Source organism: Hippoglossus hippoglossus, chromosome 19 (genome assembly GCF_009819705.1).
Source record: "Hippoglossus hippoglossus isolate fHipHip1 chromosome 19, fHipHip1.pri, whole genome shotgun sequence".
Lineage (NCBI taxonomy): Eukaryota > Metazoa > Chordata > Actinopteri > Pleuronectiformes > Pleuronectidae > Hippoglossus > Hippoglossus hippoglossus.
Window position 1 is genome coordinate 13,129,401 of NC_047169.1, and position 15,375 is coordinate 13,144,775.

The 15,375-nt window shown below is 44.0% G+C and overlaps 3 protein-coding genes across 5 annotated transcripts; 2 read left to right on the plus strand and 1 right to left on the minus strand.

Moving 5' to 3' along the window:
- Window positions 1-967: 967 nt before the first annotated feature.
- meiob (meiosis specific with OB-fold) lies at window positions 968-7,144 on the plus strand. 2 transcript variants are annotated; one of them, XM_034570219.1, is made up of 14 exons: window positions 968-1,030; window positions 1,362-1,428; window positions 1,636-1,693; window positions 1,898-2,029; window positions 2,516-2,588; window positions 2,760-2,955; window positions 4,367-4,467; window positions 4,686-4,738; window positions 4,926-5,021; window positions 5,236-5,328; window positions 5,894-6,038; window positions 6,144-6,330; window positions 6,531-6,617; window positions 6,700-7,144. In XM_034570219.1, the coding sequence occupies exons 2-14, from the start codon at window positions 1,369-1,371 to the stop codon at window positions 6,808-6,810; spliced, it is 1,392 nt and encodes a 463-aa protein (XP_034426110.1). In that variant the 5' UTR covers window positions 968-1,030; window positions 1,362-1,368; the 3' UTR covers window positions 6,811-7,144. The 2 variants fall into 2 exon arrangements, with proteins under 2 accessions (XP_034426110.1, XP_034426109.1); XM_034570218.1 differs by having other exon boundaries at window positions 971-1,030; window positions 1,315-1,428.
- Window positions 7,145-7,324: 180 nt separating this feature from the next.
- Window positions 7,325-11,252, plus strand: mlst8 (MTOR associated protein, LST8 homolog (S. cerevisiae)). The gene is made up of 9 exons (XM_034570605.1): window positions 7,325-7,451; window positions 7,730-7,903; window positions 8,684-8,735; window positions 8,840-9,002; window positions 9,089-9,164; window positions 9,297-9,449; window positions 9,545-9,669; window positions 9,820-9,983; window positions 10,621-11,252. Exons 1-9 carry the CDS (start codon window positions 7,392-7,394, stop codon window positions 10,737-10,739), a joined length of 1,086 nt encoding a protein of 361 aa, XP_034426496.1. The 5' UTR covers window positions 7,325-7,391; the 3' UTR covers window positions 10,740-11,252.
- bricd5 (BRICHOS domain containing 5) lies at window positions 10,876-15,308 on the minus strand. 2 transcript variants are annotated; one of them, XM_034570609.1, is made up of 6 exons: window positions 14,858-15,308; window positions 14,527-14,664; window positions 14,295-14,444; window positions 14,107-14,214; window positions 12,669-12,819; window positions 10,876-11,808 (listed from the first exon to the last, which is right to left on the minus strand). In XM_034570609.1, exons 1-6 carry the CDS (start codon window positions 14,909-14,911, stop codon window positions 11,714-11,716), a joined length of 696 nt encoding a protein of 231 aa, XP_034426500.1. In that variant the 5' UTR covers window positions 14,912-15,308; the 3' UTR covers window positions 10,876-11,713. The 2 variants fall into 2 exon arrangements, with proteins under 2 accessions (XP_034426500.1, XP_034426499.1); XM_034570608.1 differs by having other exon boundaries at window positions 12,669-12,822.
- Between the last annotated feature and the right edge of the window lie 67 nt (window positions 15,309-15,375).

Consider the following 15,375-nt stretch of genomic DNA (forward strand, 5'->3'; position numbering starts at 1 on the left):
GCAGACATATTACTGCCAGAAAATCAACATCAGTCACGGGGAAGAGTTATCCGATCCAAACACCCCGACCATGAGGATTAGTCACTGCGGAAGAGGAACGAGGCCGCGTGGGGGTTTACTGCTACACCTTTTCACCACCCCCACTCAAGTCTTTGAGACAGTATCACGTGTCAAATCCAGCTTTGTGCAATCAAAACCAAACCAGGAAACTGTCAAAGTCATCTGAGCAAACCTGTCTGAGAGCGCATCCCCTGCTGTGGGTGACGACTGGGAAAGATTATCAAGCCTGAGATGCAGGGATATGTTTCACAGTGGAGAAATGACCCGTGTGGTGTACAAATACAGTATGATGTGTATGAGTGTGTCAGTGCGTGTGTATTACTGAGTGTGTATTGTGCAGTCCCATTCTGCGTATATAGAGCTCTGGGGGGGGGGGGGAATTTAGAGACCACTGCAGAGTTATCAGTTTCTCTGGTTTGACTATGTATTTAGCCTATAATGCACATTTTAGTTCTATTCTTTAAACTACTGACAACATGTATGTCAAATTCCAAAGTAACCAGATGCTGGAATGTAATGTCTGCCACACATTTAAAGATGCAGATTTTAGAAAGCTCTTAATTTTTTCCTGGAGCTGTAGATTTTTACCGTGGTAAAATAAATTGTAGACTTTGCAGGTTTCATCCTGGGGAACATTACGTCAGCTCTACCAGCACAATAGGTAAATAAATACGATTTTTAGACCTTTCCAACGAGTAATATCCAAATATTTTAGAATATGAAGAATTGGGCTGTGAAAAATTACATTTAATCAATTAAATTTGAATTAGTTCAATAGCTGCGTATGTATAGGATTTTTGAAAGAAAGAAAATGCTTCATTTGTTAGAAGTTTATTTGTTGTTAATTCTGAAAACGTTTATTATTTAGTTGTGATAATTCAGACTGCATTTGAAGGCAACACCGGAGTCTCGCAGATGTTATCGCGAGACAACAGCTTTGCCGCGACAAACGCTTCATTAACAAACCCAGGTAAATACATAATATATAAACATAACTGAAACTGTAAAGTAAAGAGTTATAACATGTATAATATCATCACTCCTAGTTGTCAATTCTAAGTTTTATAACACTAAACAAGTCACATTAGCTTTGTTCTACTCCTAGCTAATGTTAGCCAACAAGCTAACACTTGGTTATTCGTTCTGAGCTAATGTCTTAGGTTTAAGCTAGCTTTAGAAAAAGGAAAATGTTTGAATGGTTTTATTAACATGTTAACTCTTGTTGTTTTATTTCATTTGTTTCATTTAATGCAGAATCTGTAAATGTGACCAAAACTGAACAGGGACCATCTGTTAAAAAGAACCAAAATGGCTGCTTATCAGAGCTACATCGCCATCTCTGAGCTTCATCCCAACTTCTCTCATCCGGTGAGTGATGATGATTTGATATCTGATCAGCTACAGCCCTTAAATTAAAACCAGTTTTTAATGGGCCTGAATATGTTTTTCAATAATAATTGATCTACGTTGGTGGATCTGCTCTTCTGACTTTGTTCTGTAACTTGTGTTGAACTATTTAAAATAAACACGTCTGTTCTCACTGTCATCCCCCTGTTAATGTTTTATCTTCACCAGAAAGTGTCCGGCATGATCATCTGGAAAACCGACGTGAAAAGCTTCCCTGACAGGAAAAGTTGGTATCTGTTAAATATGTATCAGTGCACCTCAGATCTTCTTATTCCTCTTAAACACCTCTGCACCTCGGTGTCCTGAACACCAGCACCCTCTTCTGGACGGTTACATATCCACAATACATCTCTGCCAGCTTTTCTCTTTTCCTTTTTTTTTTTTATCAATTTAATGGAGCGCTCACTGAACCTGTGTGTCTGGATTCCAGATGTTGGTGCGGACAGATTCACTTTTGGCTTCACTATCAAGGACTCGCCTGACTTTTTCATTAATGTGGCAGCCTGGGGAAGCGATGGCTACATCAACGGCCTCTCCAACAGCTTCAGCATTGGAGACTGTGGTGAGGAAGTTACTGTGAAAGCCCCCATGAGCTTCGAAGACACTTAAGATTCTGGCAAAAATATTAATCTAGTTATTCAGTCATTCACAGTAGATGCCTTAGATGTGTTTTAGATTCACATATAGGTTCTAGTTTATCAAAAAAGAACAAAAGGAATCTTCGCTCATGTTCATCTTTGACCACCTTTCTTGTTTACTTCAAAACCTACTGATTTTGAGTATTAAATATTAATCGATTAAGCCCAGATAATGATATCTGTTGATTTTTGAATTATTGATTAGACAAAAATGATGATAAATTGACATTATATGAGGTGATTCTTTATTTGCAATGAAAATCAAGCTACTCAAAAGCAATATAGTAACTTTATCAATTAGAAAAAGTTAAATACTTAAACAAATAAATTTAGCAATGATGCAATGAAAATTAGAACATATACACATTGAAATGTCTTAACACAAAATTGTTTCTTATTATTCTTTCAAGTCATCGTTGAAAATCCGTTGGTCGCCAACAAAGACCCAGAGAAAGATGAGCGATTCTATCCCACAACGCCAAGGTAATTAAAAACCTCACTCGTCATCACGTTCATCCTGTGGTGCTTTCAGGAAGCTGGAGGGAAACAAGGGTACCAGGATGCAATGCTGTTTAAAATATGATGTAACCGTGTGTAATGTCTGATGATTGTGTCAAAGGACCCGGTGGTTCAGAGGCCTGCGTCTGTTCTCAGTCTCTACAGGCTCCTGTTGACGGAGGCTCACTCCCAGGTGTCCCTGTGTGCCGACATGGACACCATCGACAGACTGCTGCCACTCATCCACCTGCCAGCGAAGGACTCCAGAGACTTTTACACACTGGGAGACATAGTGGCCAACGGGCAGCAGCTGGATGGCACAGTGGTCAATATACTGGCTGCAGTGAAATCGGTAAGGGCATGGTAAAGCTGCAGTCCTTCAGTATAAATAGGACTTAAGATGTTCACATTTAAGCTGTTTTCAGACATGCACTTAACTCAAGGGATGTTCCTGTAAAATATCTGAAGCAGGAAAATCTCCGCAGCTTTCACAGCGAGTGAGTCGGCTCGCTGATGAAACTTTTAACATGCGACAGACACAAATCTGGAAGAACACTAATACCTCAGGATAAAAATTATGCTGATGGTGCCATACCCGTAGAAGACACCTGATGAAGATGTCAATGACAATCTCCTGTTGCATTCCTCATATATGAACTCCAGAAACTGTCCACAAAATTGGGTCCAGACATTTTCCAGCGTTCATGTCTGAAAACGGCTTAAGTTTTCATCAATCTGCCTCAACAGTTCCCTACACTTCCCCACATTTCCCAAAAGGCTTTTCTATGTTACATTGAAAGAGTGGAGCAATTGTGATGTTAACCGATGGGTTTTTTTCCAGTGCAGTGAAATGTAAATGTTTGAGAAAAACACTATAGTGTGCTGTACCTAACAGTAAAAAGGACCTTACAGGATAGTTCTACACTTTAAGAAATGCGGTTATTTGCCTGATTACCAGAAGTGAAATGAAAATATTATTACTGCTTTAGGGTGAATGTTTCCGTTAAACCATATAAGCTGAGGGTTGTGAGTTTAAATCCTGCAGGAAGAATTTTAATGAGAACTGTGGTCACAGTGTGAACTCAAAATAAGTCCTCGTTGTTGACTCAAACACGGCCATTACATTTTTGGGACGTGATTAATTATTGCAATGTTTTCAGTGTTTTCCAGGAAATATGCAGAATATTGACAATCTCCATATTAAACTCAAATATCACAACGTTTTACTAATGTTCACTCTACAGGAATGAACCAGGACGTATTTTCCAGCTTTTCTCACACACTGATTGCATTAGATAGCGGTTTCTCAGCTGTCTTTCTCTCCACACTCAGTTCAACTATGGTGGAAAATCGGCTGTAAAAGTTTCCCGAGCTGAAAAACAACATTAAAAAGGGGGGAAGGGTTCCAATGTAACATTTTGAAAGTCGGTCGTGGAAAAGTCATGGAAGTTGCCACTGAAGTCGCGGTGGGAAGCCTTGATACGAGACGTTTTTTGACCATGAGCACATATGCAGAGCAAATGTTAAAAATCAAACATGTCAGACTTTTCTAAATTTGCTGAATTCATATCTTGTAAATTGCCTAATAGACGACATTGAGTGTTTGGTCTGTGCGGTAACGTGAGGGTATGCGTGTTGTTTGCCTGGAACATACCAAACTCACCATAAAGCCCCTGAAGATGTGTCTGTAAGTTCACAGAGAGGTTAGATCCTTCATGAAAAGACGATCCTGCGATATGACATGATTGTGTTTACGTTTTCAGACCGGGGAGCCAAGGCTGTTCACCACTTCAGATGGACGCAAAGGCCAGAGGCTGGAAGTGAAGCTCTTCGACGACTCCGTCTCATCCTTCCCCGTCGTCTGGTGCGTCACGGCAGTTTAGTCGATTGGAAAATGAATAAATATTTATTGCTTTTGTTGCCTCTGTGCCATATTCCATCTTATTGGGCGACTCGGATCGCCACCGTGCTTCTTTAGGTTACTATAAATGGACTTTGGTGACATGAATCTGAGCTGCATGTGTGTTTGATTTTCACTGTGCCCTCCCCTGAGTGACTCCCTGACCTCTGCTTCACTCACAGCTGGGACAGAGAAGCCATTCAGTTTGCTCAAACCTGGATACCCAAGGAGACGGGTAGGTTAGCGGCTGCCGCTCACTCACAGCCACAGAGGGAATCTGTATTGAGCTGTTTTTCCAGCCTGTCATGTCCCATTAGCATACGGCACTGACGAGAGACATGGGAGTGGATATTTGAGATGTGATTTTCTGTTTGTGTTTGAGGTAACTTACTGTTGTTTTAACTTTGACTCCTCATTCGAAGTTCTCTTCATCGCCGACGCAAAGATCAGCTTTGACAGCTTCCGCAGTGGCATGACAGCGAGCGTTAACTCGAAAACCATTATCACTGTGAACCCCGGTAAGATATTACAGCAACATTTACAAAAACGAGGGATCTGATACGACTGTTTATTGTGCAATTAATCAAATACAAATGTCAAATACTGTAGTGTGAATCAAACCACCGGGATGTGGTTGTGCAGTGTAGGAAAAAGAATATCCTCTCCCCGCTGTGCGAGAAGAATCTTTTCAGCGAGGAATATGTGTCACGGTCAATCATCATTTGCTCTCAGACACCAGGGAGGCCAGCCTGCTGTTCAGCTACGCCAAACAAGTGTCGGAGTCTGGAGCTCTGGATCAAGATGAGAAGCCAGAGGACGTTCCCGGTGGGTTACTCTCAAGTTCTGAGGCCAGTGTGGCTGAAATCATGTTTTTTTTTCCTTGTGATATTCTACTGTGTAATTCTCCGATTGTCTGCAGATCCTGTGAAACGACCAAAACTAACAATCCATTGATACAACAAGCACTGGCTGTGTGGCCTGTGTAGCGTATTCCTCTGAGCCATGGGCCTACACACTAATCTAAAAACTCGTACAAACCCAATATTGAGCCACACTTTCACAGCCACTAACATGTTTCTTCTCGAAAAGAACCCAAGTAGTTTTAGCTCCTAACCCTAACCCTCTCCACCCATACATTTTTGTTAATTCATAAGCTTTTTGAAAATGTTACTATATATTTGTCAGGCTTTATTTTTAAGATTTATCTTTTATAGGTCCAAATAGGACTCAACGCTATACGTTTTTTCAAGCGCCTTGTTAAAAAATGTTAAACCGGAGGTAACACATTAAATTAACAGATGACGAAGTGGCGACTGCAGACTGTGTTACCGCCTTAGTTATAAAGAAAGTGGCTGCAGACATGGACGTGTTGCTGCTTTTGTCCCTGCAGTGGATTCCATCGTCGACGTGTACACGGTGACCCAGCTGAAGCAGAAGGCCCACGAGAGTGCTGAGGTTTTCTTTGGAATCACGTACAGCTTCATCTCCAAACTCGACCTCGACTCCTCTGTTTCCAAAGTCATCAAGACACGGTGGTGAGCTCACACAAGCTGAGAGTGTGGATACTTTATCAAAATAAAGATCCTTTTTTTCTTTGGTCCATGAACAAATCCCTCCATTACTTTTGTCTCCTGTCTCAGCTCCAGGTGTAAGTTCCAGGTGACTGAGGATGCACAGAGTTGTACCAACCAGCTGTGCACAGGGACGGATCAGGGGCTGTCAGCCACCACAGGCTTCGATCTGCTGGTGGACCTCACGGATCACACCGGCACCCTGCACGCCTGCACCCTCAGAGGTCCAGTGGCAGAGAAGACACTTGGCTGCACAGTTAGTACCAATTTACAGAAGGATGGTTATTCAGATGAGCTCTTAATGTAGTAGGAACGTTCAGGAATAAAACATGAGAAGAAAGATGCATCCTGATACATGTTGGAAATATGTTCAACTAAGTTTTTTTTATTTCAAACCCTTGAAAGGTTCTGCATCTACTTCACTGTAGATAAACGTCTCCGTTTCATCTGTTGCAGGCAAAAGAGTTCACCAGTCTGACCGACGATGAGCGAACGGGAAAGAAGTGGAAATTTCTTTTGGAGAGATGCAAAGTATACGTGAAGGTACAGAAGCCTCTGATCCTCTGCCGTGCCACGTCAGCGTTCAAAGCAAATCACATGTCCAAATCCCTACACTGTGTTGTAGATCCTGCCTTCCACTAAGACGAGGAGCGGGATCAGGGGAGAGGTGATCGCCTGCTCTCTGTCCGACCCCGGGGAGGTGAAACAGCACATGTCTGCCCTGTTGAGCCTCTGATCAACACACACACACACACACACACACACCACCAGCCGAGCACGAAAACGTTATATTATCATAGTTGTCTGTTTTACCTGCTGTTAGCTGCTGTTCTGATGAAGATGTTGACAAGGGAAATAGTCATTTGTATTTTGTGGATAAATGCATCTTGTGCATTATTTATTTAACCTATTTAATTTATACATTTAAGAATGTTCTGTTGGTTTAACTGCTTTTTGTTAAATAAATTAACCTATTCATTTATATTCATTCCAATATATCTATTTATTTTTATTTATATAATTTATATTTATTTATATGTTTGTCAAGTGTCTCAAGCAAATGTCATTGTTCCATTGTTCCATTAAATGTGATTTAATTAAAAAACAGACTTTAAAAACATTACAAATAAAATGTATGACTTGAAGTTTTGTGTTTTTTTGTATATTTAAACTAAAATGTAAATGTTGTTTGCACCATACCTATATTGATCCAGGGGTTTTACCTTCACGTCATCCATTTATGTTGCAATGTTTAGTATGAGCCGGTAGGTGGCGCGAGTGTACCGATTAAGAACTCCGGAACTTTTAAACTATTGCATGTTGCCAGGGGACACATTACAGGGACGTACTAAACTTCACCGTCAACATCAACTGAAGGTAAAAACAATTTGTCACATTTCTTTTTTTTTCTTCATTTAGAGGCAGAAGCTGTTATAAGTAATTTCCTACAGTGAAACACAGACACTGTGTGTCAGATAATTGTATGGATTGCCTGACAGGCGGAGCTAAGCTACTTTGCTAACGTTAGCCTGTGCCTTTTAAGATGTGTGTTTTATTTACACAGCATGATAATAAATGCACCCCGCTGCTGTTTGATGTTGACATGTGACCACAGCACTACAACCACAGTAACCAGCTGCCTGTCTCCTCCGCAGTGTCTTACCTTCCTCCCTCCCCGCGGTATCGAGCAGCGGTCGAGCATGAATGTGAACCAGGGCACGGTGGGCAGCGACCCGGTCATTCTGGCCACGGCTGGTTACGACCACACCGTCCGCTTCTGGCAGGCCCACAGCGGCATCTGCACCAGGACCGTCCAGCACCAGGACTCCGTATCCTCCACACTCACACGGTGCTAGACCCGAGGGTAGAAGCGGTTTGATGATCGGGGACTTTATCTTGTCTCCTGATGCTGGAAATGCCCCCGAATATGAAAACATAATAATAAGTGAATATGCAACATAAACACAAAGAAATATACACCTGTAAATAGAACAGTGTGAGAGTTTTGCTTCAGACACTGAACGAGCCGCCCAGCACTGTGATGGTGTCCTGCAGGGGGGGGACTGGTTGTCCATCAGAAATGACAGCTGCACTATCATCCTCCTCTCCCACCACCTCCACTGGGTCAAGGGGGTGTCCCAGGACCCAGCTGGCCCTCCCGATCAGTCTGCCCAGTCTCTTGCTGTCAGCAGACCACTCCAGAGATTATACCACCAGAGAGGCCCCCTGCACTCCAAAATAACCCCAGTCTCCTTAGCAGATACAGTCTGCTCCAACAACTCTTGTGAAGTCCCGTAGCATTAGCAGTATAGTCCAGTTTGGATAATAACAATATGTGCGTCTATTAGGTTTTTATTAAAGAGACTGAGGTGTCTTTCATGAGCAGGACAAGTCTTTCTAGTGTGTTTAGGTGGCATAAACATTTCAGCGTGTCCCTCTGCTTTAGAGAAACTTGTTCAAGTTCTATCTGTAGATCTATCTATCTAAAAGTAGAACTGTGGATGCACTATAATACATCTGTGGTCTTATAATGCGTCCATGATTAGAACCTAGCTGTTAAATGTTATAATAAATAATAAGCGAACCACTTCCTTAACATTTCCTTCCAGCAAGTAAATTCACTTGAGGTGACACCAGACAGGAGTATGATTGCAGCTGCAGGTTGGTTCCGATTTTTTTCTCACTCCTTTAATACTTGCAAGGCATTATTAAAGTCATGGCTGCTTTTATGTCACAGGCTCTTTGCACCATGCTTTCTTTTTTAGGATATCAGCACATCCGCATGTATGACCTGAACTCCAACAACCCCAACCCTGTGATCAACTACGATGGAGTAACTAAGAACATCACGTCCGTGGGCTTTCATGAAGACGGCCGCTGGATGTACACGGGGGGAGAGGACTGCATGGCTCGCATCTGGGACCTGAGGTATGGCAACGCGTGCTCACGTCATACAATATATGTGATATGATAATCTTTATATATTCTCACTTTAACTCCTGCTCCCTCTATAGGTCAAGAAATCTTCAGTGTCAGAGGATTTTTCAAGTCAACGCTCCAATCAACTGTGTGTGCCTGCATCCTAACCAGGTGAGCCACTGATATGTTACTTGTTATTTTAATAGTCTATGATAAATGTGTGTTTATTATGATGTTACTTTAAGTCACTCAGAGCATGTGCTTACTGCCTGATCAGGAAACTGTTGATGTTGTGTCTTTCAGGCCGAGCTGATTGTTGGAGACCAGAGTGGAGTGATTCATATCTGGGATCTCAAGACTGACCACAACGAACAGCTGATTCCTGAGCCCGAGGTCTCGATCAACTCAGTCCACATTGACCCAGATGCCAGTTACATGGCGGCAGTCAACAGCTCGGTCAGTGCACAAACAGTCGAGAGAAAGGGGCCGACAGTCTGGAGGGTCAAGGTAAATCCTACAACTGAAACAACCTCCTTTGTCGTCCTGAACAGGGAAACTGTTACGTGTGGAACCTCGCTGGAGGCATCGGCGATGAGGTGACTCAGCTCATTCCCAAGACTAAGATCCCAGCACACAAACGCTACTCGCTCCGCTGCAAGTTCAGCCCTGATTCAACGTGAGTGGCCCTCTCCTTTACACACTAGCTGTCTAGTAACAGCAGATGTTTACCATATTGGCCCCATTACATACTTCAGTGAGATGCTTTTTCAAGTTGACTGCTCTGATGTTAATGATATTAACTGTCTGTGTTTGTCATCACCTCCAGGCTACTCGCCACCTGCTCAGCAGATCAGACCTGTAAGATCTGGAGAACGTCCAATTTCTCACTCATGACTGAACTGAGCATCAAGAGCAACAATCCTGGAGAGACGTCGAGAGGCTGGATGTGGGACTGCGCCTTCTCTGGAGACTCCCAGTATATTGTGACTGGTCAGTACACACGCCCTGTCAACAATGCGACGTCAACACACTAATAGCAAAACCATTCCATTGTGAGATGATACGATTTTATAGAGCAGTCATATCGTCCATCTTTATATACGGTTGAGGTTCGACCTGTGTCTGAAGCTCTGTAAGAATAATCTTCAACTCAGACTTAGCCTACAGTCATTATAAAGTTAAAGGTTCAGTGTGTAGGATTTAGTGGCATCTAGTGGTGAAGTTGCATGTTGCAGCTGAATCCCCCTCACCTCGCCCTCCCCTTCCAAACATGACAGAGAACCTGTGGTAGCCTTCAGTTGTCATAAAAACTCAAAAGGTGTTTAGTTTGTCCAGTTTGAGCTACTGTAAAAGAAACATGGTGGCCTCCGTAGAGAGGAGCTGCTTTTGATGTAAATAGAAAGTATTTAGATATAAAGGGCCCATTCTAGGGTAAAGAAAATAACTCGTACAGATGAATCACACAAGTGAAAACATCAACTAGGATTATTTTATGATCAATTTCTGCCAATAGATCGCTGATGAAGCGATTTAAACTTTTTTAGAAGAGAGGGAAGATTTTCATCGCATCTCGTTGGTGAAAAACGTTGCCATGAAGTGAATTTAAATTTGTCCTCTCTCTCTGCAGCGTCCTCCGACAACCTGGCTCGCCTGTGGTGTGTGGAGACCGGTGAGATCAAGAGGGAATACAGCGGCCACCAGAAGGCTGTGGTGTGTCTGGCCTTCAATGACAGCGTGCTGGGCTGAAGAGGAAGGAGGTGAACTGAAGAGATGTGGCAGACGGTCCCTGCGGGGGTGGCATAAAGACTCTTTGGAAGATGTGACTCAAATCCCAGACCATGTATGTCTGTTGGCATCAATGGGAATTTTAAAAAAAAAGTTCCCTTTGAAATTATCTTGGAAAAAAGCAGGGGCTTGTTTGAACGTAATGACGGTTCTTCCTGCCAGACGCCTGTAAGTATTCAATTATGGACTTGAGGTTGGAGTCTGATGAAAATACACGACCGTGTTTATCGACTTCCCCACAGGTTTTAACTTCATTTCTCTGGGCAGAAACACAACCAATTTCAAGTCTTTGTTTTTATAGTACACTGTATTTATTGAATCAAAAAGGACCACGTTATTCTTCACCTTCACGCTTGTGTTGTCATGGAATTGATTAATCTCATGTATGATAATTCATTTAATGCTCTATATTTAAAGGTGTACTACTCTTAATGATCCCATGTGGATTGAGAATAAATGGTGATGGAGAGTGTCTCCAATGTCCTTTCATTTTATTTCACTCTATCATAGAAAAACTGAAGAAAAATGAACCTTTTATTAGGCAGATCAGAACTGCAACAGGAATGGCTACACATAATCACACGGCAGTAGTGGGTTACAGGAAATACAATCGGAGGCATGTACCAAAAAAAAAGGGGTTTCATTCTTCTGTAATCTGTGAAGCGTGCGACCAGAGAGGGTATTACACATGAAGGGGGTGACGATGGGGCTCTGGTGATAACAGTGACAGCCTGTCTTCATGTCTTTCGCTCTCTCGGAAGGGTAGAAACTGGTTCACCGGCAGCTGCATGGCACAAAGGAAACAGTCAAAGCTGGCTTTTGTTCTGTTCTTTTCTTTTTTTTTCTTTCGGCCTTGTAGAGGGAAACCTAAAAAGACCATTTTGCCTTTTCCCTGATGTTTTTTGCTGGGGAGGAGAAGAACTGAACATGCACAGTCACTCTGGCAGGTAGTAGAAACACACAGACACGCAGATGTTGCTGGGGAAACAGATGTCGATGCAGAAGTAGACCAGCCTCTGTTTGCCCGGGCCTGAGAGACGGAGAGAGAGAGGGAGGGAGACTATGATGACTCTTCAAGAAACGTGAGGAAGTTGTTGAAAACATGCAATGAGTCATTACACGAGACGGAGCGGAATCCCAGTATTTTACAACCTTAATAAATGTGGGTGAGGGTTCAGTAGACAGTCTCCACCGGTAGGCGCAACATGGCATGTGGCATATGTAATGTTAAAAGAGCCAGAATAACATTATGAGCCGTTTATTGGTAGAACAAAAGAGGTTTTGTTGCCTCATAGGATTACATTGTAGCCACAGCTCCCAGCAAAGAGGATCTACTGGACCCATCCCAAAGGTTTTCGTAAGTACCAGTCATTTATGCACCCAGAACCAGAACTCCCATTTAAGGGATTGAACCAGTCACAAAAGAATGAATGAGCAGTTTTTCCACATTATTTACACATTGAGCACCACATGCATTAGGTTGTTGAGTGAGTATACAGTTTAGTGATGGGTGTTTTTTATTTCAGCCTGCCACAGTGGAAAGGTCAATGTCCGTCATAGATGAGGGTTAAGTTTCAGCAGCGTTACAGAGTCGTAAGCTGAGCAAGTTTAAAAATCATACATGCAGAGCCTCTGTGGGTGCTGACAAATGAAGGCTTTCACCTTCCATTCATTCTTTATTTTGAAGCCAATAGTTTGGCTTTAATTTAGCAAAAATGCCAGCATGTGCAGCAAGTTTCTGCACATTTGGTTCACATTTGTGTGAGGGGACTGACTCATCTTAATACAGAAGTACATCACCAGTGAAAGACTGTGGCTCGTTTTTTTTCTTCATATTTGTGCCACAACAACCCTCTTTAAATGATTCTCTAAACCTCTGACCGTCCTCACCGTTTGCCCTCCTGGTCCAGTGGACGGAGCTGTCACGACACAGCGCCTGCATAGGCTCCTCGAGAGTGGACACATCCACCTGACTGGCTGCCAGCACCCCCATGAACTCGGTCTGCCTCTGTGTCTCGTTCCCAGACAGCTGGAAGTGATTCTGCTGAGGGGACAAAAAATATTACAGCATCTCAGCACAAAAATATACCACAAACCAGAGTTTTGTCCTCAGCAGAAAATAGCGTCATTAAATAAGTGTGAGAAATCACGTGTAATCAGTTTCAAAGTGACGGGAATATATTTGAGTGAATGCAATGGAGATATGAACAAGGATAAAGAAAAAGATTGAAACTGGAGCTGCTATTAGGCTGATGTCTCCTCTGATGGGGTCAACGCGGTCGCACATTTTACGCTCTTGCTCATGACAAAGGCGGCAAATAATTGTGCCACTTACGCCGCTGATTGGCTTCGATACAGAGCCACTTAGAGCGCTGTCATGCTCGAGTGGGTCACATAACCGCCAGTATTCCTCCGCTCTGAGTGACCAAGAAGACCATTGTGCCTCAAACTTCATCTATTCTCCATCCTCTCTCTATTCCACCTATCGTAGATTAAATGTCTGCGATTTGCAGCTCGGTTGAGATACGTGACACCACCGGACGGGCTCGCAAAACTGCTCAGCGGCTTTTGATGCGTGGAAATGGGCTATTGTGCAACAAAAACTATGATAAGGCAGAGAAACTGAATCCCTGCAAGGTCCCACATCACGACTCTGAACGACATGTCCATTCACCTGCTCATTTTGTCAGATTACAGGTGAGGGTCAGATGCTCCCATTCAAATCACATCTGAAGGCAACAGGACTGATTAGAATGATTAGATATGGACGATCCAGGTATTTTTCACCAGGCAGACAAACACATACTTCCTGACTAGCCAGCGCTTCAGGCTGCATTTTATTCCAACAGAGGCGTCTTAAAGGCCTCACACAGAGCAGCCATTGTGCCCCGCTCGAGGGCTCAGGCTCGCCGCCGTGAAGCCTCCTGTAAGGAGATCCTGGGCACGCCGTGGGGGCTGGCGGGATCAGATGTGCTGAAGAATTCAGCAGTGGAGGCGGGAGAGAGATGGGGGGGGGGGGGGGGGGGGGGGGGGACTATACAGCTCTTCCAAGCCCTGTGTGCCTCACCTGTCTCTTTTGTACAGAGTGGGAAGTGATGCAAAACGAATGAAACCCAGCAGGTCCTGGCTCAGTGCATAATAAAGCTGGGAGTCAGAAATGCCAGTTCGCACATTAGTGAGGCTGTGACTTTAGAGGCTGCTGGCAGAGCTGAAAGGACAACCCCAGCCTCTTAATATAGACTCACATATCCTGACCACAGTGATGGGGATGGGGGGGGGGACCCCGTTATGTAACTCCTCAAGTGTTGAGTTCTCACGTGCACGTTACCTGGTGGGTTTGCTCATGAAGGAGGGCGCGCACGTTGTCATAATCGGACTCCTCCATCTTCTGCAGGAAGCAGGTGTCCTGGCCCACCGGTTTGTAACATATCAAACCCTGCAACGCAGACACAGTCCAATAGCGTTACTTCTCATGTAGATAGCATGTAAATCACATTGTAAATCATCTGTACGCACGTGTTTGACATCAAACAGCACGGTGGACGTCTGATTTGCCGGCGAGGTCACCGAAAAGGTCACCAGGTCGTTCTGCTGGTCCACCACCGCCGACTGTTTGATCACAAGTCCAGTCGGATCTTGAACCGAGATCCTCACAATCTGTGGAGGCTGCATGAAAAACACTCTGGGATTATTGCAGGCAGCCAAGTGTGGGACAATGTGCGAGTTACGGTGAGGGGGGGGATCAAACCTGAGAGCGGGGTTGCGACAGCCCGAGGTGCCCCGTCAAACCAAGGGCGATGACCAGCAAGAGCAGAGAGGCTGAGAGGCTGACCCAGAATGCCTTGTGTGGGAAATGGGACTGGGGGGCTGCAGGTGGAGCCCCATCCTGAAGAGACGGGAGCACACATAAGAACTAAAGCCAAGCTCTTTAAAAGAGAGTTCACAGGATGTAAACATTCAACTGTAACAGGAAAATTGAACAATATTCTTTTGAAAGCTACGGTCTTGCAGCCAAATTGTGTCCCAAACGGACTCCTTGACCCCCTCACATGCAGTTGAATTCAGAGCCGTGTTCCTACCGTGCACTGTGCTTCCTCCAAACGGTTTTCCGATCGTTTCCAACACGTCACCATCCTGTGTCCCTTGACGGCTCCTCACTCCCTTCTTGCGGCTATCGACATGGAGCTGCGGTCATGACCAGCGCCGACTGAGACTCCGTTCACCTGGTCAGCTCCTCTTTGTCAGACCTCCCACCTTTTTCTTCCCCCACCACCACCACCACCTCCTCTTCCTCCACCTCCTCCTCTACCTCTCCAAACAGTCCCTTCACACAAAAAAACTCTGAATCCACTTTTGTCTTCCTGCAATTTCCTCATATTTTTTTTCCTCCGTCTTTCCTGCCCGATATGACTTAATGTGCCTCTTTAACATCATCCATCCTTTCATTGACTCTTATTCTTAACATGCACTTACATGAAAGGAGTTGGCCGCCCGCCCCCCGGGGCCGCACAATGGACAAAGGGGAAAGTCTCTCTCATCAGGTGAGAGTTGATATGCTGCTGCTGCAATCCAGCCGATGACAAGCCCCAAGGTGACT

Bases quoted from the DNA above. Each gene is read 5' to 3' on its own strand.
- meiob (XM_034570219.1), top strand. From the start codon at position 1,369: ATGGCTGCTTATCAGAGCTACATCGCCATCTCTGAGCTTCATCCCAAC. The intron at 1,429-1,635 runs GTGAGTGATGAT...TATCTTCACCAG, and splicing joins ATCCCAACTTCTCTCATCCG to AAAGTGTCCGGCATGATCAT. The intron at 2,589-2,759 runs GTAATTAAAAAC...GTCTGTTCTCAG, and splicing joins TTCTATCCCACAACGCCAAG to TCTCTACAGGCTCCTGTTGA.
- mlst8 (XM_034570605.1), top strand. From the start codon at position 7,392: ATGTTGCCAGGGGACACATTACAGGGACGTACTAAACTTCACCGTCAA. The intron at 7,904-8,683 runs GTATCCTCCACA...ATTTCCTTCCAG, and splicing joins CCGTCCAGCACCAGGACTCC to CAAGTAAATTCACTTGAGGT. The intron at 9,165-9,296 runs GTGAGCCACTGA...TGTGTCTTTCAG, and splicing joins TGTGCCTGCATCCTAACCAG to GCCGAGCTGATTGTTGGAGA.
- bricd5 (XM_034570608.1), bottom strand. From the start codon at position 14,911: ATGGTGACGTGTTGGAAACGATCGGAAAACCGTTTGGAGGAAGCACAG. The intron at 14,665-14,857 runs GTAGGAACACGG...CCGTCTCTTCAG, and splicing joins TGGAGGAAGCACAGTGCACG to GATGGGGCTCCACCTGCAGC. The intron at 12,823-14,106 runs GTAACGTGCACG...TTGTCCCCTCAG, and splicing joins TTCATGAGCAAACCCACCAG to CAGAATCACTTCCAGCTGTC.